The 27859-nt window shown below is 35.3% G+C and overlaps 1 protein-coding gene across 1 annotated transcript; it reads left to right on the top strand.

The window, feature by feature from the left end:
• Positions 1–83: 83 nt before the first annotated feature.
• Positions 84–25724, top strand: LOC115439271 (zinc finger protein 518A-like). The gene is made up of 3 exons (XM_030163090.1): positions 84–346; positions 7530–7610; positions 19164–25724. The coding sequence occupies exon 3, from the start codon at positions 19184–19186 to the stop codon at positions 23141–23143; it is 3960 nt and encodes a 1319-aa protein (XP_030018950.1). The 5' UTR covers positions 84–346; positions 7530–7610; positions 19164–19183; the 3' UTR covers positions 23144–25724.
• Positions 25725–27859: the final 2135 nt, after the last annotated feature.

Below are 27859 nucleotides of genomic sequence, written 5' to 3'. Positions count from 1 at the left end.
TAGCGCTGCTGCGTTAACACCCACGCGCTCCCCATAAACGTGCCCCGGGTATCATAAACCAGCCGTAGTTGAGTGAAAAGTTGTATTTTAGAGCCGTTTTGTTGGAAATAATGCTCAACTCGGCACTAGTTTGGTGTTTGAGAGACTATACATATTCATCCGCTTCGACATGAGTGTCAAGAGCAGCCAAGTACCCGGATGGACTGTCATGGCCGCCGTCGCTGTGGTTCCACCGAGAGGAGCAGAGGAAGGCAAATGTTGGAGCTGGGCGCTGTGGACGGCTTTACCTGCTTTTTATCATGTCGGACGTTAACGGGACGCCGCCTGAACTTCCATCGAGTTCACGGTAAGAAATTAGTCATTTACCGGAACTTTGAATATCTTCGCGTGGGTGTGGGGGGGCTTTATTTTGGTGTGAAATAACTGCTTATTAAAAGTCCACAACAGTTTACGGCATTAACGTGATGGAAGTGTTTTTAAAAACCCCACGACGCCTTCAATAACATGCTCAGCTTTTTGTTTTCCTCTCAAAACGGGTCAGTTCCACACTGATGCAGCGTCAGTCGCGTTTCCTAAACTTAACTAAACGCCATGGAGCCCACACTCTGGGGGAAAAAGTAACAACAAATTCAATTAAGGCGTCGTGTCGCGGTGTCCGCACCCGGGCTCGTGGTTCTGGGGTTCGGGTTGGGGGGAGATCCACGTCCCGGCTCGGACTTGCAGGAGTTGCAGTTTGGACCCGGTGCAACTTTTCCTCTCATCTCTCAGCTTCATTCGTGTGTGTCCCATCTGGGCCCACAGCTCCTACCTGTGTGCTGCCCAGGTGTCCACATCCTTACACTTTACATTTATTCAGCCCAACTCCACCTTTGCATCCTCACCCCCTGCACACTTTAACTTAACCTGATGCTGCAAATCCCAACTACTACCCCCCCACCTCCCCTCCTCCACCACCTACTCCAGTATGAACCATCCCAGTTGACAATGAAGTGAAGTAGCTGAAGCTGATAAAGTCATAAAAGCATGGCAGCCATTTTTCCTCCAACATGGCTCCCTATGTGACCCACTGTGTTGACAGCTGACAGACATATGAAGCTGCAGGCTCATAATAGCAGAACTCCTATTAGTTCTATAAATGTGTAATGAGCCATCGATGTGGTTAAGACTGCAGTTGCACATTTAAAGGCAAAAACGACCCTGTTGCATGTCCCTGCAGGGTCTGTTTGCTTCAATATCAGACATGGAAAAACCCTGTTCTTCATGCAAAGTCTGTTATTAGTGCAGGGTGACATGTTTGGAAGAGTTTACCTCCTGCTCATGTATGTGTTTCATCAGACTACACCAGGGGTCTCAAACATACCAAAACTGGCCTGCCAAAGGGTCCAATCCGGTCTGTGAAATACAAAAATTACACTACACATTATCCAATCCAACTTTATTTATAAAGCACTTTAAAAAAAACCACAGTGGACCAAAGTGCTGTACAGAAGACTAAAAGCACAATAAAAATGAATAAAAGCATTAAAAATAATAAAATAAAATAAAAATAGATAAATAAAACAAGCTAAAATATAAAAACCGAAACAAAATATCCACATTGCACATTGAAGATATTAACAATCAAGGATGTTAACCATAAAGACCCAGCCCTTCGTTTATGTCAGTTCCCAAATGAAATTTTCTCTCTATCTAACCTTTCTTATGTGATTTATCACCCTTTATTTATAATGTTATCCTCTGTATTTTGTGTTTTATCTGTATAACTCAAGTATTTTTCTGGAATTAACTCACAGATCCTGTAGATGTTCTTAAAAGTTCAGTTTAAAGTTGAAGATTATTCTTTCAAAAGCAGAGAAAACTGCAGAAAAAGTGACTTTTTCAGTCAAATCTATCATTAACTGAACGTAAAACATAAAGATCTAGAGCTGTTTTAGTGATGCAGGAGTTGCAGTTTGGACCCGGTGCAACTTTTCCTCTCATCTCTCAGCTTCATTTGTGTGTGTCCCATCTGGGCCCACAGCTCCTACCTGTGTGCTGCCCAGGTGTCCACATCCTTACACTTTACATTTATTCAGCCCAACTCCACCTTTGCATCCTCATCCCCCTGCACACTTTAACTTGATCTGATGCTGCAAATCCCAACTACACCCCCCACCACCACCTACTCCAGTATGAACCATCCCAGTTGACAATGAAGTGAAGTAGCTGAAGCTGATAAAGTCATAAAAGCATGGCAGCCATTTTTCCTCCAACATGGCTCCCTGTGTGACCCACTGTGTTGACAGCTGACAGACATATGAAGCTGCAGGCTCATAATAGCAGAACTCCTATTAGTTCTATAAATGTGTAATGAGCCGTCGATGTGGTTAAGACTGCAGTTGCACATTTAAAGGCAAAAACGACCCTGTTGCATGTCCCTGCAGGGTCTGTTTGCTTCAATATCAGACATGGAAAAACCCTGTTCTTCATGCAAAGTCTGTTATTAGTGCAGGGTGACATGTTTGGAAGAGTTTACCTCCTGCTCATAGAACGGTAATGTATGTATTTTATCAGACTAGATCAGGGGTCTCAAACATGCCAAAACCAGCCCAACAAAGGGTCCAATCCAGCCTGCGGGATGAATTAGTGAAATACAAAAATTACACTGAAGATCTAATCCAATCCAACTTTATTTATAAAACACTTTTAAACTGTCCTGTCCTAGCACTTTCAAACGTTCCATTTTAAATGTATTATTATGGTTATTCTGTTGTTTTACTTGGTATTTTTATTTCACTGTTTTAATTGTACAGCTGTTTTTATGTCTTCTTAATCTATTCTTGTATTTTTAGTCTGTAGTTTTGCTTTTTAATCTTCTGTACGACACTGTTTGTAATTGTACAGCTGCTTTATGTCTTTAATCTATTCTTGAATTTTATTTTATTTTGTATTTATTTATTTTAATTTTAGTTTTTCCCCTGTAAGTCGCTTTGTAAAAAAGCGTCTGCCAAATGCCTAAATGTAATGTAATGCAAAACAACCACAGTGGACCAAAGTGCTGTACAGAAGACAAGACAAGCACAATAAAAATGAATAAAAGCATTAAAAAAAATTAAAATCAAATAAAAATAGATAAATTAAACAAGTTAAAATATAAAAACAGAAACAAAATGTCCGCATTGCACATTGAAGATATTAACAGTCAAGGATGTTAACCCATAAAGACCCAGCGCTTCTTTTATGTCCGTTCCCAAATGAAATTTTCTATCTAACCTTTCTTATGTTATTTATCACCCTTTATTTATAATGTTATCCTCTGTATTTTGTATTTTATCAGTATAAATCAAGTATTCTTCTGGAATTAACTCACAGATCCTGTAGATGTACATGAAAGTTCAGATTAAAGTTGAAGATTATTCTGTCATAAGCAGAGAAAACTGCAGAAAAAGTGACTTTTTCAGTCAAATCTATCTGTGTAACATGTGTGATGTGAGAGTACATAGACCTGTTCATACATGGATTAAACCTGGAGACCAGTTCTTTAGTTTAAACACAGACACTATTGAACAGGTCACTGCTGGATCTGGATCTGACCCTACATAGTTCTAATGTTTTATTCTGCAGTATATCTACATTTCCAGCTGTTAGAAGTGCATCAGTTAATTACAGTTGAAATATTTTATATTCTGCACTAACTGTACTTTAAATGTAATAATTATGCACAGTTTAGAAGAAGACAAAGACCTCACTGCAAAACTCTAAATCTTACCAAGTGTTTTTTTTTTTTTTTCATTTCTAGTTCAAATATCTCCTCACACTTAAAGTAAGACAGAATCACCTAAAGAGGAACTTTTCAGTGAAATATAAGAACATATTTTTAGACAATAGATCTGGAAAATCTTAGCAAGATCATTTTCACTTGTTTCATTGGCACATTTTTTTTTTTTTGCTTAATACAAGATTTTTTTTTGTTTAATTAAAGCAAAAAAAATCTACCAAAGAAACGTGAAAATTCTCTTGGTAAGATTTTCTTGAAATCAGATTTTCCAGATCTATCGTCTAAAAATCAGTTCTTATATCTCACTGAAAAGTTACTCTGTAGGTGATTCTGTCTTGTTTTAAGTGTGATGAGATATTTCGACTAGAAATGACAAAAACACAATTGATAAGATTTAGAGTTTTGCAGTGCAGGTGTATTATATAGTGATAATATATTGTCTAGTATATATTGTACAAATTGCTGTTCTCATTTAGTGTCTTACTAGAGTATTTTAATATATTTGGTGAATGCATGTTTATTTATTTGTTTTTCTTTTTTTGCTGTATTGATCATTTCTTTTCTGCTACTTTTTATTCGACTTGAATGGAGCGACTTTAACAGCCAATAATTTTCCTCTGGGATTAATGAAGTATTCTGATGCTGAAGTATGCATGTGCCATTATGCTATAACATAGCTCTAATGTTTTATTCTGCAGTAAATTAACAGTTCCAGCCGTTAGAAGTCCATCAGTTAATTGCAGTTGAAACATTAGCCTACTTTATGTTCTGCACCAACTGTACTTTAAATCTAATAATATTTGAATTATGGACAGTTTAGAGGAAGAAAAAGACATGTTTATTAGTAGAAAATGTTGAAATGTGTAAAAATATTGACACAAATTCGTAAACCCTTTCATGATATAAAAAAAATTCAACAGAAATAAAAAATTAAAGCCATTGCAGAAGATGAATGACACTAAAATAATGAATAAATAATGCCAAAATGTTATTTATAGTTATTTCACCACTGTTTTAATATAAAAGTGAAGAGACTATTATGTCAATTATTGCAACACTGTGATTATGTAAGAACTGTTACAGGCCTGGGGCTGAGACTAACTTATTATTTTCAGTGTCTTTTAGTCCGTTAGTTTTCTTATTGATTTGTTTTGTCAGAAGGTGGTGAAAAGTGTTTCCTCAAATGTTTCTTTCCTTACCAGGTTAGAGAATTTCAGTTTAATGTCATGTAGAAGGAAAGAAAACAGAAAATATTCACATTTTAACAGGCTGAATCATTACAATAAGTAATAATAAGGTTGTTTTTTTTTTTACATTTGTACACATTCAGGGACATGGGATTATTATGCAGAGGTCTGTCAGAGCACAAGTATAAAAGACTAAAAGATACAATCAGAATAAAAGTTATAAGATATAAGCTGCATTAAAAGAAATCTGTGAATTTAGACTTTCTTAAAACTTCAAATTAACTCTTTACCAAACTGTTTCTCCATTAATTTAAGTGGAATGGATTAATTATTTCAGCTGAAGTGTGCACTCACCTCTGACCACGGGTTATTTTAACTTTATAATAATTCAAAGAGTATCTTCCATTGAATAGACTTTAATGTTCAAATGTATGTTTTTGTTTTAATTTCTGTGTTATTTAATGTTCCATTTTTGCAAAAATTCTGTATGTTTGTTGGTGTTTTTAGCAAAAAGCGTCATGTTTTGTATCAGTATCTTGAGGCTGAACCAACCCTGTAGTAATGAAACCTTCATTATACATGAAGAAATTCATATTTTTATGTGTTTTGTACTTTGAACACACCATGACAAGATATATGAGAAATATATGCAGCATTAAAAACAAAAGTGTCAGGATGAAACAGCTTCTACAAACTAAAGCATTCAGTATTTTGTCAGATCTACCTTTGCACATAATGTTTGTGTCTGTTTTATTCAGATAAGATGATATTAACTGCATTTACACCAGGTTTCAGTCTGTACACAGTCAAGTCCATTAATATTTGGACTAGAGATTGACTGATATTTGTTTTTCTAAGGTCGATGCAGATTTTTATAAATTTGCAGGCATTTTTGAGGCCAATGTTTAAGGCCAATTTTTTATTTATTTATTTATTCATTCATTTATTTTTTAAAAGCACATTGACCAAAAATTCCATTGAAACACTCAAATAATTAAGATTTTTATGCAGTGATATAAATGAAATGATTAATACACATAGTACTTTTTTTTTTTTTAACATTTATTGAACTTCTAGTGCTGCCCACACAGGTGTCTCAAATATCTTATAACATTTTTACTTCTGATCAGATATCGGCTTTCAAAAAAAGAAAAAAAAATAAGGCCAGTATTGGAAAAAAGTCAATATATCAGCCGGCCGATATATTGGTCTGCCTCTAATTTGGACCCACACATATTTTATAGTTTTTCCTCTGTTCACTACAGTGGAGCTGAAATGAACCAATCCACATGTGATTAACATGTGGACTTTCAGCTTTAATTCAGGGAGTTTAACTAAAATATTGCATTCATTCTGCAGGAATTATCGTCATTTTAACCTATAAAGACCCAGAGGTACTTTTGTTAGTTCCCAAATGATTTGTTTTCTCTATATTTAATATTTCTTAAGTGATTTGTCACCATTTTTTATGAAACAATCCTCTGTATTTTTCATTTTTCCAGTGAAAATCAGGTATTTTCCAATATTTAATGTACTGATCATATAGATATTCATTAAAGCTCAGGTTAAACTTGAGGGGTATTTTATGATACAACAGAAAACTCAAGAAAAAGTGACTTTTTCAGTCAAATATATCAATAACTCAAGATACAAACCTAGTGAGTCCATCCACTGTCATTGATCCGACTCCATGGGTTTTACTGGTGAATCATTGTTGTAGAAGATGACTGTGTTTCCATGGTAACTACGGAGCCTCTGAACATCCAAATGGGTCATATGTGATGACCATGAAAAGATGAATAACTGTATTTTACATCAATTATTGGCATGTATTGATAGGATTAATGGATCAACAGGTCTTAAACAGTTTTGATCAGTAGATGGTTCTGGTTGCTGGTGGATGTTTGGGTCTTTACAGGTTAACTGTGGTGTCTGTCATTTGTTTTTGTTGTCTCCTTGAGGCTCAAAAGTAATTGGACAAACTACAATTATTATAAGTATGAGGATTGTGTGCCACCAAACGTGGAGTTCCCTCCTGGAGATGCTTTTCCAGGCCTTTGTTAATTTGGTTTAAATTGTTATCTTCACTTTATAATCTTAGTTTTTTGATAGTTTTTTATCCACAACTCTGATTTTAAATGTTCAACCTCTAAATTTCTAAAATATTTTTCTTACTCTGACTTTAAATAATAATTTTTTACCACGACTAACCATCTGCTTTCATCAAGAAAAATCTCCCATTAAAGTTTAAGGAAATATTGATGTTTATAAACTATATGGACATAAATGTTGGGACACATCATGTCTACAGCTGTCAGATGTCCTGTTCATGATGATCTGACATAAAAACATGAAATATTTCCTTAAAGTTTAAATATGTATGTTTTTCCTGCTACCTTTTATGATACTTGCAGCTGTAACACAATAATAATTTCCCCTGGGATTAATAAAAGTTTTTGATTCTTGATTGGAGGTTAATTCAAAGCTCTGTAATGAATAAAGAGTTTATTTTTACCTTTTGTTCAAGAGGTGCTCACACAAAATTACACATTAAAAGTGTGTTTTGTTTTGTCTTTTTCTTCCAGGTCTTGAGGTGGCCTCTTCAAGTTCCTCAGTCCGAGTCTTCAGAGAAAACATGCATTGATGAGTTTTTTCCTTTTCTACAGGTAAGAAGCATATGTAAAAGATCTGCTTTTATGTCAAATATTTGAGTATAGTTTTAATTTATTACAATTAATTTTATATACCTAATATTGGAACCAATAGTCACTTTTAAAGTCTTTAAAAAGGTTTGTTAAGCATCTTTGTGGTATTTATGCAATAAATTATATACATTTTTCAAATCGGATTTAATATTTTTTGTGTGTTTTTTGACCTTTTGTGTTGATATAGTAGGTTAAAATGAAAAAATAATAGGCAGATGAGATAGATGAAGTTATGCTAATAAAAAAAAGATACCAAACATGGGTATAGTAAACATTTCTTTTTATAGTATATAAAGGTAAAATCAAAAGTACTGAAAAATGGCCAAAATAGGCTCAGACCCCTAAGGGCTAAATGTGGAGGAAAAACTTCACTAGGAAGTCACTCCAAAAGGCCTATGTTGTTAAAGGGTTAATGTATTTACAGTAACAATGTAATAATAACAACAAATAATTGTGATGAATAAAAATTACAATGGACCAAACCAGAAATGAAGCCATGTCTTATTATGATGGGTTTGTCCTGACGGTATCACTAAAGCGCTAAATCCAACTGGTTTTGTATCAGTAATCAACAACATGAAAACATATTATTATTATTATTATTATTATTATAGGGATCATACGGGTGCTTGAAATCCTTAAAAATGCTTGAATTACAATGTTGTGTTTTCAAGCTCTGTAAAGTGCTTGAATTTCCGTTTAAGTGTTTTCAAGAGCTAGAATTTGGCCTTGAAAAATGTGTACTTATTATTATTATTATTATTATTATTATTATTATTATTATTATTATTATTATTACAAGGATCATACGGGTGCTTGAAATCCTTGAAAATGCTTGAATTACAATGTTGTTGTCAAACTCTGTAAAGTGCTTGAATTTCAATTTAAGTGCTTTCAATTATAGCCAAAGCTACTTACACAGAGGTGATCATTTTACAAAAATAAAACTTTATGTCAAAAAAGTAAATTCCAGGTGTTCTCAGGTCGACTCCAGGTACATTTTTATCTGAATCTTTTTCTCGGTGCGAGTGTGTCTGAAGAACGTCAAGTGGCTTCCCTTTTTTTTTTGGATCAAACTTTGTGTCGTCCTTTAATTTCTAAACTTTTTGCGCTTATGAAACATGATTTTAGATGTTTATTACATAAAACAATGTACATCTTTGTGATTAAAAAGTGGAAAAATAATCATGAGTGTATGTATTCCTGTGGATATGGATTTTACTCCAGCAATAAGGTGAGAATGACCCTAAAAAATACTGGCAAAGTGCTTGAATTTGACCTTTGGCTAAAACTTTGCATTCTCCTTTAATTTCTAAACTTTTTGCACCTATGAAACATAATTTTAGATGCTTGCAGCATAATACAATGTACATCATTAGTCGTTTTTCCATTGGACATCTGCACAAAACTTTACCGATATTTACTAAATGTTGAAAAAACAGAAGTGCATAATGTCAGTTTTTCCATTAAATCACAAATGCAATGATTTGTTTGTTTATTATTGCAAAGTGACACGAGAAGTCATTCCATAAACATGGCAACAAACGTAAATATGGTGTTGATTTACAGATATATTCATTATTATTATATATTACCCCTCTATCTCGTATTAAATTAAAAAGTGATTGGGTTTCCTGATGTGTCCACACATACCGCGATATGCTTCTTCTTCTTCTTCGCTTGTTGTAACGTACGTCATCTATTTTTTTAATTCACCTGACTAGTTGTGAAAAAAGGTCTTTCCGTTGTAGTTTCACGTGATATACCATTTGCACTACGCCTGAAAAACCACCTCTTGCCAGCACAAAAACCTTTTATCGAAAAATGAGACTTTTAGCGAAATTGATGTTTTTCCATTATGTAAATTTTTATGCACAAGTTATATTTGCGCAATTTGAGGGTCAATGGAAAAGTGATTACTGTGATAAAAAGTGAAAAAATAATCATGAATATATGTATTTATGTATTTTACCCCAGCAATAAGGTGAGAATTACCCTGAAGTGCTTGAATTTCACCTTGAAAAATGTGTACAAACCCTATATTATTATTATTATTATTATTATTATTATTATTATTATTATTATTATTATTATTATTATTATGTGTATATCTTTTCTATTTGTACAAACCAGACGTATCATCCCGTCTCCTATACTTTAAATATTATCCGTCCTGTCGTTTCCCGTCGTATACATACATTCTGACATGTTTGAATCATATCAGGCGGTGACATGAGTCACAAGAGTAGAGAGGTCAGAGGTCACCGTTAAAGTAATGTCACTGTTCGCCAGAGGCAGATTCCACTGTAGCATGAACGAGGAGGAGGAGGAGGAGGAAATGCCGGCTTTGTGTGCCTCATGTCGACAACTTTGCATGAGAGAGTAAGATGTGATTTGCATGTGAGGGAGAGGAGGGGCTCGGTGGATTGTGATTGGTCGGTTTTCCGCTGGGTCGGTGTGTTTGTGTTTTGACTGGATGCCGCTGCAGAATATCTGTGTTGTGGTTTGACAGCAGTGGAATGCTTCAGTTTACTGTGAGAACTCGGAGATGAGGCGGAAAATATGAGCGGTGTGTCAGGTTCATGTTGGTTAATGTGAATATTTATCATAATATCAGGGTTCTACAGTCATGACAAACCAGGAAGTGTTATTTAAATCTCAAATCTCAGTTGTCAAATCAGGTCAAAAGGTTTAGAAAAGACAGTTTAATTTTTACAGATGCAAATGCAACTTATTTTGATTCAAGATTCAAGTTTCTTTATTGTCATTCAACATTGGATGATGAACGAAATTATTATCCACAGGGCTGATAGTGAAATGAAATGAGCATTTGAAGAAACACACATTTAAATAGAAGAAATATATACAAAACAGAAAACAGAGCACACACACCTTTAACCCTTAAAGACCCAAACATCCACCAATGACCAGAACCATCTACTGATCTAAACTGTTTAATACCTGTTGATCCATTAATCCTATCAATCCATGTAAATAATTGGTGTAAAATACAGTTCTTCATCTTTTCATGGTCATCAGATATGACCCATTTGGACGTTCAGAAGCTCCGTAGTTACCATGGAAACAGCATCATCTTCTACAATGTTGATTCACCAGTAAAACCCATGGAGTTGGATCAGTGACAATGGATGGACACACTTGTTTTTTTACATATATTAATAAATAAAATTAATAATAAATAAAAAACTTGCAAAATAATAAATAATGTGGAAAAAGTAAGCACAAAATTTACTAAAATAAATTTAAAAAAGGATAAAATAAGCAACAAAATGGGAAAAAAAAATCAAGAATGAAAAATAAAATCGACAAAATAGAAAGTAACATGAACAAAATAAGCCACAAACTGAATAGATTTGAAGAAACAAATAAAAAAAAATAAAATAAATTTTTTTTTTTTCGTGGTCTTCAGATATGACCCATTTGGATGTTCAGAGGCTCTGTAGTTACCATGGAAACACCGTCATCTTCTACAACATTGATTGACCAGTAAAACCTGTGGAATTGGATCAATGACAGTGGATGGACACACTTGTTTTTTACATATATTAATCAATAAAATAAAAAAAAAAGAACTGTAAAATAATAAATAATGTGGGAAAAAAATGAGGACAAAATTTATTAAAATAAATTTAAAAAAGGATAAAAGAAGCAACAAAATTAAAAAAAAAAAAAAGTGATTTGATTCACCAGTAAAACTCATAGAGTTGGATCAGTGACAGTAGATGGATGTTTTTTTTTTTTTTTTTTTTTTTTAAGATATATTAATAAATAAAATGAACAAAAACCAAAAAAAAACAACAACTACAAAATAATAAATAATGCGGAAAAAATGAGCACAAAATTTATTAAAATAAATCAATGAAGTGTTACATTGAGTTGATGATAGATTTGACTGAAAAAGTCACTTTTTCTTTAGTTTTCTTTGTTCTTTATATAATAACCTTCAAGTTGAATCTGTGCTTTTATGAACATCTACGTGATCAGTGAATTAAATGTAGGAAAACTGCAGATTTTCACTGAAAAATGCAAAATACAGAGAAGTATTTCATAATAAATGTTAACAAATCACATAAGAACTTTTAAATATAGAGAAAAAAAGTGCAAATAATAATAATAAATAAATAAATAAATGAAGTAAATAAATAAAGGAGAAATAAATAAAGGAGAAATGACTGAAGTGTAAACAGATTATTGCAGGTTATTACAGTTATTGGGTTAGGGTACGTTAAAAAAGTTAAATCATTATGGTTCAAGTGAGCAGAATCAGGAATAAGTGTGATCACAGATTTACTGATTATTTTATGGAAACGCCTACATTTTAGACAAAAAAGCACCAAATACAGCTTCATTTCCAAACCAGTAAATTCATATTAGTGTTTGGTCAAAATTACAGCATCATCACATCAGTGTAAAACGGATGACGCTGGTTTCCATGACGCCGCCTTTTCATTCTCTGCAAGAAAGTCCAACAAACCATTTCAGCAGTTTACAGTTTAATTTATGGTTAAAATACTATTATTGGACTGTACATGATAAGTGTCATATAGTGGTGGCAGGTTTAAAAAAAAAAAAAAAAAGTCATATAGGAGAAAAGTTCTGAGTGTTTTTGTCATTGTGGTGTCATTCTTGTGACGTTGCTTTAAAAACACCTGATTTTATTTGGTAAAATGACCTTTTTTAGCAGATTAATATGACTTTATTCACCTACTTTTAGTTTATTTAATCTTATTGTGACTGTTCTCTTAAATATCCAACCTTCTCCCATCGGTGAAGACCTGATGCTCCTTTATGTCTTTGGACCAAAAACCAACATTAGATTAAAAAAATAATTGGACCTGAACTGAGTTTTCAACAAAAAAGTAAAAGTATTTTTATTCTTTGTTTTGTCTTTCGTTTCCTTCATCTTCTTTTTCTTTGTCATTTTCATCCTCTTTATCCTCATTTTTTCTTCTCCTTTGTCTTCTTTGTCTTTGTTCGTTTTCTTTGTCTATTTCAGTATCTTTGTTTTTTTCATTTTCTTCGTCCTCATCTTCATCATTTTTTTCCTTTTCTTTGTCTTTACCTTTGTCGTCTTTGTCATCCTCCTCTTCTTTGCCTTCGTTTTTTCATCTTCTTCCTCATTGTCTCTTTTCCTTTGTCTTCATTACCTTTGTCGTCTTCGTCATCTTCATCTTCTATAACTTTGTTTTCTTCTTCATCGTCTTCTTCATCGTCTGTTTTCTTTGTCTATTTCAGTATCTGTCTTAGTTTTTCATCTTCGTCTTCATCTTTTTCCTTTTCTTTCTTTACCGTCATTGTCTTTGTCTCTGTCGTCTTCCTCATCTCCGTTCTTTGTGTTCTTTGTCTTTGTTTTTTCATCTTCATTGTCTTTGTCTTCACCTTTTTCTTGGTCTTCTTTACCTTTGTCATCTTCATCATCTTCTGTATCTTTCTTTTCTTCTTTTTCGTCTTTGTCTTTCTCCATCGTCTTCATCATTGTCTTTTTTGCTTTCTCCATTTTCATCTCTGATGACTTCGTCGTCTGTCTTCTTACTCTTCGTCTTCATCATTCTTTTTTGTCTTTATCTTCGTCTTTGTTTTCTTACTCCTCTTCTTCATCTTCTTTGTCTTTCCCCATTGTCATCTTTGTCACTGTCTTCATCTTTTTCTTTGTCTTCTTTTTTTTTTCCTTTGTCTTCTTTACCTTCGTCTTTGTCGTCTTCATCATTTTCTTTTCTTCATCTTCACCCTCTTCATCTTTCTCTATTATGTTCTTTGTCATTGTCTTTGTTGCCTTCTCCATTTTCATCTTTTCCTTTGTCTTCATCATCTTTGTCTTTGTTTTTCTCTTCTTTCTCTTCGTCTTTCTCCATCGTCTTCATCATTGTCTTTGTTGCCTTCCTCATTTTTATCTCTTCCTTTGTCTTCATCCTCTTCACCTTCTGTTTCTTTCTTTGTTTTTCTCTTCTTTCTCTTCATCCTCTTCATCTTTCTCCATTGTCTTCCACGTTATTGTCTTTGTTGCCTTCCTCATTTTCATCCTCCCTTTATTCTCTTCATCTTCTTTTTCTTTGTCTTTATCTTCATCATCTTTGTCTTTGCTTTTCTCTTCTTCATCTTCATCTTTCTCCATCGTCTTCATCATTGTCTTTGTTGCCTTCCTCATTTTCATCTCTTCCTTTGTTGTCTTCAACATCGTTGTCTCTGACTTTGTCATCTTCATCTTCTTCATTTTCTTCCCCTTCCTCCTCTTCATCCGTCTTCTTTTTTAGCTCCTCCCCCTTCCTATGCATCTTATTCATCTTATTCATATTTTTATTTCCTTTTTATGATGTTAATGTAGTATCAGAGTTGGTTCCATATGTGAGTCCTGTAGATGAACGTCTCTATATGAGAACATTATAGTGCCTCTGGTTTCTGGACTGAACTGGGTTATGAACTGACTGCTGTGAAGTCACATGACCACTGCACTACTTTTCTGTGCCTTCAACATAATCAGTAACTTCATAACAGCTTTCATACACTGGCTTTGTCAAACTCCACAGACTGATGAATACACTCATGTAGAAGCTGATGGTATCCTAGAAACTGGAGATGAACTGTCTGTCTAAAAATACAGGTTCTGAAAGGTAGCACATACCCCAGTATCCGCACTCATTAATGTCGCCTTGTTCAGATTTTAAAACCTTGTACATGACATTCCTGTCCGCATTTTTACACCAGCGCTCGGCCTTGTGGTTGGAACACGAGCTTCTGAAATAAAACAACAAAATTAGAGGTCGACAGATACTGTTTTTTTGTTTTTTTTAAACTTAATATGTATTTAGTTTTGCTCATACAAATATACAAGGCATTTTACATACTTAAGCATATGTAGTCAGACATCCCCATATGGCATATATGAAAAAATATGGACGTCTGCAGTAGATATTGATTCCAGTTAGTCACAAATGAAACATGAATGACACTATAAAGCAGTGTTTTTCAACCTTGGGGTCGCCTGGAATTCAAATCTGGTCACCTGAAATATCTAGTAATCAATAAAAATAATTTTTTTTAAAAATTATAAAAAAATATATGGTGATTTGAGAAAGACAATCACAATACATAAAAGACATGACAAACTGAAGTTGAAACTGCAGCACTGTGCTTCTGTTTATCTGTCAAATGTTCATTGTGGTCGGTTTCAGATGCTGCAGCTCTTTCATAATTCATAGTTTGAATTTTTCAGTATTTATTGTCGGCCTTGTAAATCACAGCTGGACTGACTGTACATATCCTGACCAAAGAAAATAAAATTCTCACTTTGTGCAGTAATCTACACCTGGATTTACTGCCTCTGTCCATAATTACGTATATTATATAGTTTAAATGTCGTCTAAAATTAATGTTTATTTGCAACATTGTATAGCAAACTATTACATGATCAAAAACAAATTAATTTTAGCAAAAAAAAAAGTCTCTGTTTTGAATGTCTGGGGTCACCAGAAATTTGTGATGTTAAAATGGAGTCACGAGTTTAAAAAGGTTGGAAACCACTGCTATAAAGAGACAAAAAAACAAAAAACATACATGTAGATGACCACTTCTGAACGCTTATTGCATTAAAAGGTTAATCATGGGACTCCATCTCTTTGCAAATATCGCTCCCTGAATTCTAAGTACATAAGTAATTTGCTTCATCTGATAGATTTCCCTCAGTTTCTCAATCCTAATGTTATACAGGGTGTATAAAAAAAAAAAAAATACACATTTGGAAAAATTACCCCCAGTTCTGAATTTGATAATTTTTGGAATGTTCTTTTCTGGACATCAGTAGGTAGGGGATTGGTGGATATTTGTCCAAATTTACAGACCCAGGTTTTCATGTATGAGTGAGCAGGGGTAAATTGCGCAATCCAAGTTACAACTGGTTTGTGCGAAGTAGCGGTGGGATTTAAATCCAATCAAAGGTCATGGGAGGGGGCAATGGCCGTCCATCTTGTTTTCCACCAAATTGCCAGGTTACAGTATTAACACTTTGGCCACCATGTCAGTTTCATTTCTTTACCCATGGCAGCTGTTCCTGCCTTTCAAAGTTAATTCAACTTGTTTAGGCCTGAAAATGTCACTGAGGACAGGCCAAGTTAGGGTTAGGGTTAACCCCACCGCTACTTCACTTTACTTGCGCAAGCCAATTTTAACTTGGATTGCGCAATTTGCCCCTGCTCACTCGTACATGAAAACCTGGGTCTGTAAACTTGGACAAATATCCACCAATCCCTACCTACTGACGTCCAGAAAAGAAAATTCCAAAAATTATCAAGTGCGGAACTGGGGGTAATTTTTCAAAATGTGTTTTTTTTTTTTTTTTTTTTTTTTTATACACCCTGTATGTGGGAGGTTCAGGTTTCAACCACTTGATAGTGATGCATTTAATGGCTGCCGTTAGTAAAATTCGCAAAAGGTATTTTTAGTTATTTCCCTCTAAACCAGGGGTGTCAAACTCATTTTCTTCCGGGGGCCACATTCAGCCCAATTTAATCTGAAGTGGGCCGGACTAGTAAAATAATAGCATGATAGCTAATAATTAATGACAATTCCAAATTGTTGTCGTGCATAAAAATGACATTCAGTTATGCCAGTATTTACGTTTACAAACTATCCAAACAGAAAGGATGTGAATAACCTGGACAAAAAAAAAAGTTAAAGAAATGTAAGTACAATCTTATCAATATTCTGCCTCGACTTATCATTTATATTTATATACATGTGCATTACAGATCAGATCTACAAAGGCGCAAAATATTGTTAAAATTACCCTGAATTTTCTTTAGACATTTCAGGTTGTTGATATTTATTCAGGTTATTCACATTTTATTGTTAAAGGATCATTTGTTAATGTAAACATTTTCATAAGTTAATGTTTTTTGCACTCAATCAAAGAGAAAAAAATGGTGTTGTCATTATTTATAGGTTATTATATTATTTTTGAGTTTGATGCCCTAACTTGTACTTTGCAAATTCATCCCAGGGGCCGGATTGGAACCTTTGGCCGGGCTGCATGTTTGACACCTGTGCGCTAAACTTTCTGGGATTACACCTAAAATAGCAAACTTTGATTCTTTAGAAAATGTTCGGTTGAAAACTGTGTTCACAGCGACAACTATATCATCCCAGAAAGGTCTGATCTTAGGACACGTTCAGAATATGTGGGTCTGGTTCCCTAAGTGAGCCCCACAATTTCACCAACAGGTTTTGGAGTTCACGAGGTTCATTTTTGAAATAAACTCTGGTGTCCTGACAAATCTTGTGACAATTTTCCATTTGAACTCTTTCCATGAGCTAGAATTAGTGACCATATGGGCGATACTGGGGTTTTAAAGGATGATTAGAGATGAGTAGTGGATTTGGAGTTCTCTAGCTACATGAGATTCGGAGTGTTTTATATGTTCATGCAACAGTGAAACAGTCATGCCTGCCCATAAACCAGTCAGTTTTGTTAAGGAAATTTTGCTCTGCTGCTGGTGAATAATGAAATGGAGACTTCTGCCGGCCAACAAGATTTTATTTCTTTGCAAAGAAAGGTCAGTTCTGCACATGAGCGGCGATTGTGAAGAAAAAGACAAAGAGCTTCTCACAAGATCCACCTTTTATAGGGTGAATTGCATTTGCAAGTGACACCTCCAGTCTCCTCAAAGGACCTTTGGATTGGGCGATGAGCCCCAGGTTTTAACAATCGGTCACCTTTTGTTACCTTGCAAGAAAATTTACACACATAGTAGGGGGGGTTGGGAAAGTTAGCATGCAGTGGGGGAGGGTATTCAGGAAAGAATACTGGAACAAAGAAGGGAATCTGATAACGAAGTTAAAATTGTATTAGAGTTTCAAGAGAGACTCAATATATGTAAATGATGATTGGAGGATGTTTTAGTCCACAGGGAAATAAGCTTTGAGCAAAATCAACTTGAACTTTTAGGTGAAAAAACACCTGAAGACAAATGGATGAATGAAAAATTTGGAGCTGAACATCAAATCTAACTATAGAAAATATATAAATGAGAGCAGTTTATGTATTTTGAGCCATTATTTTCCCACATCAGAAATTCAACACGTGAAGCCTGATGTTATTAATGAATTCTGACCTCTTGACATTTTGTGAAACTGAAACAAGGGAAAAACAGATGAACAACTGGTCTATTGATAAACACAGGTCCGTAGGAACATAGAAACTTAGAAAAGTTATGAAATGGAAATTGTCATCATGAAATTTTACCTGCAAGAAAAAGAGACTTGTCAGGTTACAAAAAAAAAACACTGAAGAGAATTTTTTAGAAGTATGAATGAATAGACCTGGATTATGGGCTATTTTCTGACTGCATGAACCAAAAACAAAATATTATTCAGAAATATTCCATATCTTCTCAGTCATTATCACAGTCACAGTTAATATAATGCAAGAAGCAAACAGTTTGTTTTCTGAATTTCTTTTGGGAAAGAAATGTCTCCAGAGGAAGTATCTTGATATTTTTGATTCATGTATTTTTCATTATTACCTCTATAAATTATGGCTTTATTCTCGAAATATTATGACTTTAATCTCATAAAAATACTACATTATTTTCATTACTTCCACCAAGGAGGTTATGTTTTTGCCAGGGTTTGTTTGTTTGTTGGTTTGTTAGCAAGATAACTCAAAAAGTTATGGACGGATTTTCATGAAATTTCGATACTGGCACAAGGAACAAATGATTAAATTTTGGTGGTGACTGGGGGGGCACAGATCTCCCTTGGTGAAGGTCTGCACTCTCAGAGTGCTTTCCTAGTTTGAATTAATTCCATATATATATACTTATATATACTAAATTACTTAATTTTCTTATGGTTCTCATGTTAAAATCATGTCTGAAGCTGGTCAAAATGTTTGTAAATTTCCATACTAAGTCTACACAGTCTTTTTGCTCCAAGCAGCTGATAACTTCAAATCATGATGTAATAAAATAATGCAAGTATCAGTAGATTTTTTTCATTTCCCCACTTATATTTTGAGTTTTCACAGATTTATTATGACCTTACTTTCCTTCATAATTCTGGAGTTACTGTAAAAAAAAAAAACAAAAAAAAAAAAAACATCTAACTCATTCTAATGTATGCATTTGACCCCAGTAAGTGTAATTACCTCTGCCAAGGAGGTTATGTTTTTGCCGGTGTTGGGTGGTGTGTTTGTTGGTTTGTCTGTTTGTTTGTTGGTCTGTCCATGTGCAAGATAACTCAAAAACTTATGGACGGATTTGGATGAAAATTTCAGGAAATGTTGATACTGGCACAAGGAACAAATGATTACATTTCGGTGGTGATTGGGGGGTGGGGGGGTGCTTATCTGCCTTGGCAGAGGTCTGCACTCTCTGATTGCTTTTCTAATTAAAAATATTTTTATATTACCTCTATTGTGTGTAGTTGCTCATAATTGGTGGATGTAATGTTAGTGATGTTTCTGGCTCCATTAATTAAAATGTCTGGTCTGTTCTCTTCCAGATTTCTCCAGACCTACAACTATGGAAGAAGACCTGACAATACCTCAAGATTCTGCCAAAAATTGCAACAAATCAGTGATAGATGATGAAAGAGAAAAGGTAAAAGACTTCGTGTATAGACATTTCAGAGAGGTGAACGATGGGCCGTTGCTAGTGGACCACGCAAATTCCACCAAGAAGGAAAAACAAACTCTAAACAAAGCCCACTGTAAAATTCAACAGGGGGCTGTTTTCTCTGGAAAGATCCTGAGCTTTGGGTGTTCGGTGTGTAAAGATGATTCCACGTATAGCCCCAATGACCTCCTCAAACACTTCCGAGCAGCTCACAAAGGAACTCTTCCAACGTACCCTTGTGATTTGTGCGGTTTCGTCACAAACGAGTTCCCGGTTCTTCAGCGCCATCGGATCGAGCACAGGAATACTCTGGTTACCTGCGAGCTTTGCAATGATGACGCTCAGTACTCGCTGCTTCTTCTTACGCGACACTACATCCTATGTCACAGTGTAAACGGACAGTTTGACTGCGACTGGTGCGAGTTTACGACTGTTGACGCTGGAACCTTCGTCCAGCACATCCATCACCACAATGAGAGTCCGTGGAAGTGTTCGAAATGCAAACATATTAGCTTGAATGAAGAGGATCACCAGAAGCATATGAAAGCCCACTCTGGTTTGTTCCCCTACACTTGTCAGGATTGTGGCTATGGTTCAGCAAGAAGCGAGTATCTGAAAAAACACGTGGCAGCTGTTCATAAAGAAAAATCTGAAAGAAAGAACGCATTTAAGGCAGTAGAGGACAGCGGGACTCCAGTTCATTCATCAGCAAGCTTAAAACTTCTGCTTAAGAAGAGCCCAGGAGAGTCCCAGGAACCTCAGAGGATATCAAAACTGAACAGTCTTTCTGGGGGTTTACCAAACCAAAACGGCAGGTTGTTCAAATCAGATGTGCCATCAGAGGAGATCCACCAGTTACTTGATGGAACTGGAGCAAAAAAGGACAATAAAAACTCCAACAAAGGTGCTCATAGCATAGAACAGTCCACACTTGAGATGTTGCAAGAATGTGACAGTTCTGCAAACTCTGAAGCCGCCGCTCACACCACTCCTAATGGTCTGAAAGTTCTGATGGTCAAGAACAAAATCTCCCTTCCCCCTAACTGTACAACCAAAGTAATGGGTTTCAAGATGGTTGATGGCAAGAAACACTTAGTCCTCAAAGTAATACCAGCAACAAAGCAAGACTCATCTCCTCAGAATCATTCTTTGGTTGAAGATGTTGGTTCTTCATCATCAGAGAAAAGTAAAGACACTATTGACAATGGAGAATGTTCTAATGGTAGGGGTTCATTACATTGCTTTGCAGTTTCACCAAGAGGTGGGTCTTGCATACCGACAGATCAAGATGAAATTTTGGCTGTAAAAGTAAAAGTTGAAGAGGAGGAAACTGCTGTTTGCAGCTTTGATTTGTCACCTCATGAAGGTGATGTTAGGGAGCCAACTAGTCCTTTATTAAATAGGTCTTCAGCTTGTGCAGATACAGTATATCCCATGACAAATGAGTTTGACCAAGACATCAATACATGTCACCAAATTCAGTCAAGAAAAACGTCCGATAACTCAGTTCCTTCTACATGCAAGGCCACTGATTTAGCTTTACAATCAAAAGCTGCACAAGAGACGGTTTCTGAAACTGATATTGAAAATTGTGGGGCAGCAGATGGAATGTCATTGTCAGAAACGGTAGCAAACAGTAGTTTAATGAACAAACATAGAGGGAAGTCTTCTTGTAACACTACTCCAGAAAAGACCGAAAGGGAGTCCAGGCATAAAAACAACCACAACTTAAAAACACTATTGACAAATCCAGTTTCTCTATCGGAGTCATCCTCGGAGAACTGTACACAAAACTCACCAAATCAAGAAGTGTTTACGTTTCACAATTATTCCAAGGAAATACTCAGCACCTCACCAAACACTAGCCAGGCTTTCGACAATATGTCCGACCTCTCAGCAGATAAAGAAAGTATTTATGAGTCATCGCAGTTTAGTTTGACTTTAGCAGAATCTCCAGAACCATATTCCTATAGCTGTAACGGAGAAGAAACATCTCCCAATGTGAGTCGATGTGGCCATGATGGAGACGTTGAAGTAGATGAATGCATAGCTAACATTGATGATCCACCCACTGAGGATGAAAACCCAGAGTCAGTGCTGCAAGACTTTAATATTATCAAAATTGAAGAGGAGAGCATTCCTATATCCAAAACACCAGCAGAGAATAAGGGTAGTTCAGCTTCATTGGGCAGTTTTGTGGAAGAACATTCAGAAACGATCATTAGCCAACAACTCACTAAAGAAAAACTAGCAACTTCAAGTGCAAGCAGTGATTCGTCAAAACAAACTAAAACAACCGTACGAATCCTTCAGTTGCCAGAGGGAAAGCAGCCGGTCCTTCTGAGAACTGCTGAGAATCGGTTTGCCATGCCAGTGCAGGTCAAGGCCTCCCCAGGTTTCAAACTGATAACGAATTCTGTAAATCCTCAGATCAATGTCTCCTACATGAAGCCAGCGCAGGAAAGATCCAGTAATCCAACTGGTGTAGTGCTTACGCAGAACAGGAGGGTTGGTGTTTCAGCACCAAAGGCAGGCATTCCTGAAAAGGGTGCAACAATTCTGTCTGCTGTTCCACAAGGCGTTAGCACTTCCTCAAATCGCTACCTTATCAACAGCACAGGGTTTAAGGGTCCTGTACTCCTTTCAAGCACACCAAATAGTACCCCTACTGACAAAACTGCAAAAGCTCAACCAACTTGCTACTTAGTCCAGAGGTCAGTCCCATTTGTTCAGGCTCCCAGTGCTCCTGGACTTAGGCTTGCAAGTACACAACTCCCTTTGAACTCCAGGCCAGTTCTAGCAATGCCCGTTGGCTCCACAGAGAAACCAAATCCTCTGCAGAGCGGTCGCCAAGCGTTCTTACTCCGGTATATTTCCCCGCCCAAATCAGGCATACTCTTAAATAACCAAGAAGCAAAAACTGTGGCTCAGTCTAGTCAGTCCAATGAAACTACAGGGAACAAAGTCATATTTAAAATAGTCACTCCTACTGGTGGCCTTCTTTCAAGTGGTGCCCCTGTTGCTAGCAACCAGCCTTTGTTTCTGGCCACCAGACCTCAGACCCAGTGTTTTCTGGTATCTCCAAACAAAACAAATGCAAACATTTCCAGCAGCATAAAGAAATTTATTAAAATTGCACAGAAAGATGTCACGGAGTCTTCACGGTCTCCCATGAATGTAAAGGTACAGTCATGTGAAGCAGAGAAACCCATCTTAGCCCCAAGGCCAATTCGGCCTCCAAGCCAAAGGAAAAGGCGAAGGAAACAACTATTCGACGAGCTTCCACCGCCTGTGCACAAAGCTAGAAGACTCTCAAATCGAGTTCTGACCGAAAAAGAGTCGGTTGTGTTGTGGAAGCCTGTAGCCAAAGATGTTGAAAGGACACTGAGACTCTCCCCGTTCAGTTCTCTGCAACAGATTAAATGCCCTCGTCGATACCAGCCGGTAGTGGTGCTCAATCATCCAGATGCTGACATTCCGGAAGTGGCTAATATCATGAAGGCAGTAAACCGGTACAGAGGTGCAGTCAGTAAAGTATCTCTGTCCGAAAAAACAGTCCAAGCGCTCTCTGAGCTCGGTGCTTTGGGGACGAACTCCCCGACCAAAGGAGCGGTATCTGAGAGCGACGACCCCAGACCTCGGCCGGTTCAGAGTTCTGTCCGAGAGCGATTCCTTCTCAAACTAAAACTGAGGAAAAAGAGCAGAAAGAAGTACGAGGTAGTGAAAACTCTAGCGGGCTCGAGGCAGGAGTCTGTGATGTTTGACTGCTGGTTTTGCGGTCGGCTTTTTAACAGCCAAGAAGACTGGATCGGCCACGGTCAGCGGCATCTCATGGAGGCAACTAGAGACTGGAATAAACTGATCTGAACATTTTCCATCACCTTCGAATGGGTCGATATTCTGTCCATTTGAGGTGCAACAAATGGTTAATGTTGTATATTTTTAAAGGACCTTCCACTATAAGATTGTTGGATTTTTGTTTCCTGTAAATAATATTCTTAAGTAAATCATAGTTTATCTTTTCATAGGTGCGTATCCTAGTAAATTATGTACTGCAGGCATGATTTTTAACATCATGCATGGACAGGTCAAATTGAACTGTGAAAATGGTACACTGTAATTAGGAGTTGTGGTAAGAGCACGAACTACGAAATGATGGACAAAATCAACAGAGGTTTTATGCAGAGGTGGATTAAATTACTCAGGTAATTTCATATAAATCTGGTTTGTCATTTTTGCTCAAAAATATAAAAACAGGCCTATCTTAAGGGACTTTTTTATCTTTTATTATCCTGCACAAGAGGACAGGAGGTTCTTTTTGTATAGTCTAACTTAGAGCTGGTAGACGAATTCAATTGTTTTGTGATGGAATCATGTTCCGGTCCAAATAATTTCCTTCTTTTGTATGATGTTTTAATTAAATGGGATTTGTTTTGTCACTTCTTTCACTGTCAGGATTAGTTTACAGTTTTCTCTCCAGGATTTCGTCAACCTGTAGCATACGTCTGTCAGAATGAAAGCTGAGATTTTTCACGTTGTCAGAGTGAACGGATGGTTTTCTAACAACACTTTTTGCAGAAAAGAAGAAAATCAAATAGCGATGCTTACTGTCGCTCTGTTAGTACTTGAGAAACACAGCTCAGCCCACTGTACATCCTATGCAGTCTCCAAATTCAGTCAACTCCTCTCTTAAGTCACGTTCAATGTAACAATTTTGTCATGATGTAAGAAAACGGTGATCAATTTCTGTTTTTGTTGGTTTCCAGGCATCAGGTTTGAGTCCAGTGAAATAATGTCATATTCCAGTAGTCGGTATAACAACAGATTGGTCATATTCACCAACTTTACCACCAGTTATGATTTTTAGATCTGCTGGTTTCAACAAAAAAAATAAATATATAAAGCTGGGTTTTATAATCTGTACTCATGGGTTTGTAATTTAAGCCAAACTGAAGCAATATACATAGATACGAACTTCTAGAATCAAAAACCAAAGCTTCTTAAAACGAACAAGTAATAAATATGTTAGAACTGCAACGATTAATTGATTATTACATCAATCAACAGATATTATGATGGTCTGTTTGAGAAGAAGTCTCAAATTCCAGCTTTTTGGATTATTTTCTGGCTTCTTTTCTCATATTTGACAATAAACTTGAAGTAAGAGTAAATATGAGACATTTGAGGATGTTAACATGGTATTTGAAAAACATTCTCTCCATTTTCTGACATTTTATCGACCAAACAATTGGTCAATTGAAACTAATTGTCAGTGAAACTGAACAAACAGCTTTTGGCAAATAAATACATGAACTGTCTACAAAGTATAACATAAAGAGATACGACAAAATATTCATGAAAAAAAAACAAAAACATTGTGCATTAGTGTTTAGAGTACAGCAATTAGCTTATATACATTTTTATTGGTAAAAATATTCTGTAAAGTGTCATGTGTAAAACATCTGGTGCTCATGGAAAACGTGGCTTTGGAACATTTTTGGGTTGAAATGCAGACGTTAGTGGTGGATAACACTGGTATACAAGGAAATCACTCCAAGCATAAATATGAAGCTTTCACAAATTAGCATCAGCAAAGGCAAAAAATGAAGTCACAAGTGTTTATCAACCAAACAACTGATCAATTAAAACTGCCACTGAAACCCAACCGACAGCATTTAGCAAATAAATACATGAACCGTCTACAAAGTACAACATAAAGAGATGCAACAAAATATTTATGAAAAAAAAGAAACACTTTGCGCATTTGTGTTTAGAGCACAATGAGCTTATATAAATATTAACTGGTAAAAATATTCCATAACTTCACTGTTATAGAGTGAAGTGTCATCTGTGAAACATCTGATGCCCATAGGAAACTTGACTTTGGAACATTTTTGGGTTGAAATGCAGACATTAGTGGTGGATAACACTGGTCTACAAGGAAAATGCCCCTAGCATAAACACGAAAATTAAAAAAAGAAAGAAAAATTAAGTCATAAGTGTGAGTCGGTTTCAGTTTTTAAGACAAACTCGGAAGGAATGTTTGAAAACACTGTCTGCACATTAGAGTACGTCCACTTTTCACATTCATTCCAGTGTAATATTTCTAAAGTTATTATGTAAATGTACATAAACTTAAGCCAACTGTCACTTTTGTCAGATGTTTTTTAATTCTACATATCAAAGTTAGGTAAGATTTAGCAGAGTTTGGAGCAGGAAAAAGCCGATAGTCGATTAATAAATCAATACCATCACCATTTGTCTTAAAAATGCATTATTCATCTGTCACTTCATTAGAAACTAGATAACGGTTTATGGTTTATACTTTCTTTAACCTTGTTTATTCTTATTGAGGATCCCCATTAGCCCATGCACAAATGCCAGGCTAGTCTTCCCGAGGTCCTCTTAAAAAAAAAAAAAAAAAAATTCAGGATGCAAAATCACAATACACAGATCCAGTTCCAGTAAAAAAAAGAAAGGAGAAACATTTGGTAACATTTAAGTCAAAGTAATTAAATAAATGTGTAACTAAACATCAAACTAAGTAGAAAATGTTGATGGAACTGGTTTGAATCTTGATGTCAATACCAACATCGACTGAAACCCACTTCCATTCCAATGTCAAGAAAAAAGGAATTACATGCACTAACAAGTAACAACAAATCACCTGATCATGTGAAACGGAGCTAATTCAGGTTCAGGGGTTCCCAGAATGTTCCAAAACCAGCTGAATTTCTTATGCGCAAAAACACTAAATCCAAATAAGTTTTTTTTTTTTTTTTTTTTTGCTGTAATATACAACAATAAAACACTGAAAATGTGTAAACTATATGTTGCTCTGTAGCCGACAGCAGAATACTGAAGCTTTTGTGTTTTACTTTTTGATTCTAGAAGATCTAATATGTAAAAGTTAATCAAACACACAAAATGGAGAAGTGAAAGTTCTGATTTAGACATGGGTCTTATTGTATGAAAATAAAATAACTGTTACTGTACAGATGGAAATAACCCCAGAGAAGTGTTGATCAAACGCTGAAAATCAGAAAACGTTTCCTGAAACACAAGTATTTTTCAAGTGCGATAAATTATACGTGATCGTGGTTTTTCATCAACTCATGACGTAAACGATATGGACAAAAGTATGTGGACACGTTGAGTTCAGGTGTTTCTTTTCTAATAGGGGTCTGGGATACAAAACAATAATGATTAATGTTAGAATATAGTTTTATATTATGAGATAAATATCATTGCATTGGTTAGTTTGGTTTAAATTGTTATCTTTGCTTCTAAAATGCCTCAGAGATGGTTTGACTGAATTTCTCACAACATTGATTTTGTTTTTGTTTTTTTTTTTGTTCTGTTTTTTATCCATGACTGTGATTTTACATGTTCGAACCTCTAAATTTCTATAATATTTTTCCTGCTCTGACTGTAAATAATAATTTTCTACCACATCTAACCATCTACTTTCTTCACATCTGACTGAGGAAGAAAAATCTATCATTAAACTTTAAGGGAATATTGATGTTTTTTTAACTCAGATCCTCATGAACAGGACATCTGACAGCTGTAGACATGATGTGTCCCAATATTTATGTCCGTTTAGTTTATAAACATCAATATTTTTAAGAAGCTAAATAATGTTAGCTTGTTTAGCACTTTTTGCTAGCAAACAAAGATGGTTGGATTTTTGTTTTTCAGTGTTAATGTTAAGTTGACATTAGGTGTTTGTATGTCATTTGATGCTGAATAAATATTGTAAATCATTTAAAAAACAAAAAACTAATACGATTGCTTTCAGACATTTGATTGGATGGTTTTGACTTCATTTCCCATTAAACTTTAAGGAAATATTGATGCTTTTATGTCAAATCAGCATGAACCGGCAGCTTTAGCCATGATGTGTCCCAATATTTTTGTCTATATACTTCATTTACTCAAAGCTAAGACCCTAGCTAACATTAGCTAGTTTAACACACCCTTGCTAGCAAAGAATGAAAAAAATGTCTGAAAGCAATCTTGTCAGTGTTTTATTTTTTAAACAATTTACAATATTTATTCAGCATCAAATGACTCACAAACACCTAACATCAAGTTAACATTATTAACATTAAAAAATAAAAATCCAGCCATCTTTGTTTGCTAGCAATGGATTCTAAACAAGCTAACGTTATTTAGCTTCTTAGAAATATTGATATTTGTAAACTATATGGACATAAATATTGGGACACATCATGTCTACAGCTGTCAGATGTCCTGTTCATGAGGATCTGAGATAAAAACATCAATATTTCCTTAAAGTTTAATGGTAGATTTTTCTTCCTCAGTCAGATGTGATGAAAGTAGATGGTTAGTTGTGGTAGAAAATTATTATTTACAGTCAGAGCAGGAAAAATATTTTAGAAATTTAGAGGTTCAAACATGTAAAATCATAGTCACGGATAAAAAAAAAACCCTAAGCTAAATCAGCGTTGAGAGAATTTAAGTCCAGACCATCTGTGAAACATTTTAGAAGCAAAGATAATTAAACCAAACTAACCAATGCAGAAATATTTATCCCAGAATATAAAACTATATTCTGAC

Source organism: Sphaeramia orbicularis, chromosome 19 (assembly GCF_902148855.1).
Source record: "Sphaeramia orbicularis chromosome 19, fSphaOr1.1, whole genome shotgun sequence".
NCBI lineage: Eukaryota > Metazoa > Chordata > Actinopteri > Kurtiformes > Apogonidae > Sphaeramia > Sphaeramia orbicularis.
The sequence above is the reverse complement of the archived record's forward strand: the minus strand, read 5'-3'. Positions and strand labels throughout refer to the sequence as shown.

Excerpts from the sequence above, each read along its gene's own strand:
- LOC115439271 (XM_030163090.1), top strand. The coding sequence starts at position 19,184 with ATGGAAGAAGACCTGACAATACCTCAAGATTCTGCCAAAAATTGCAAC.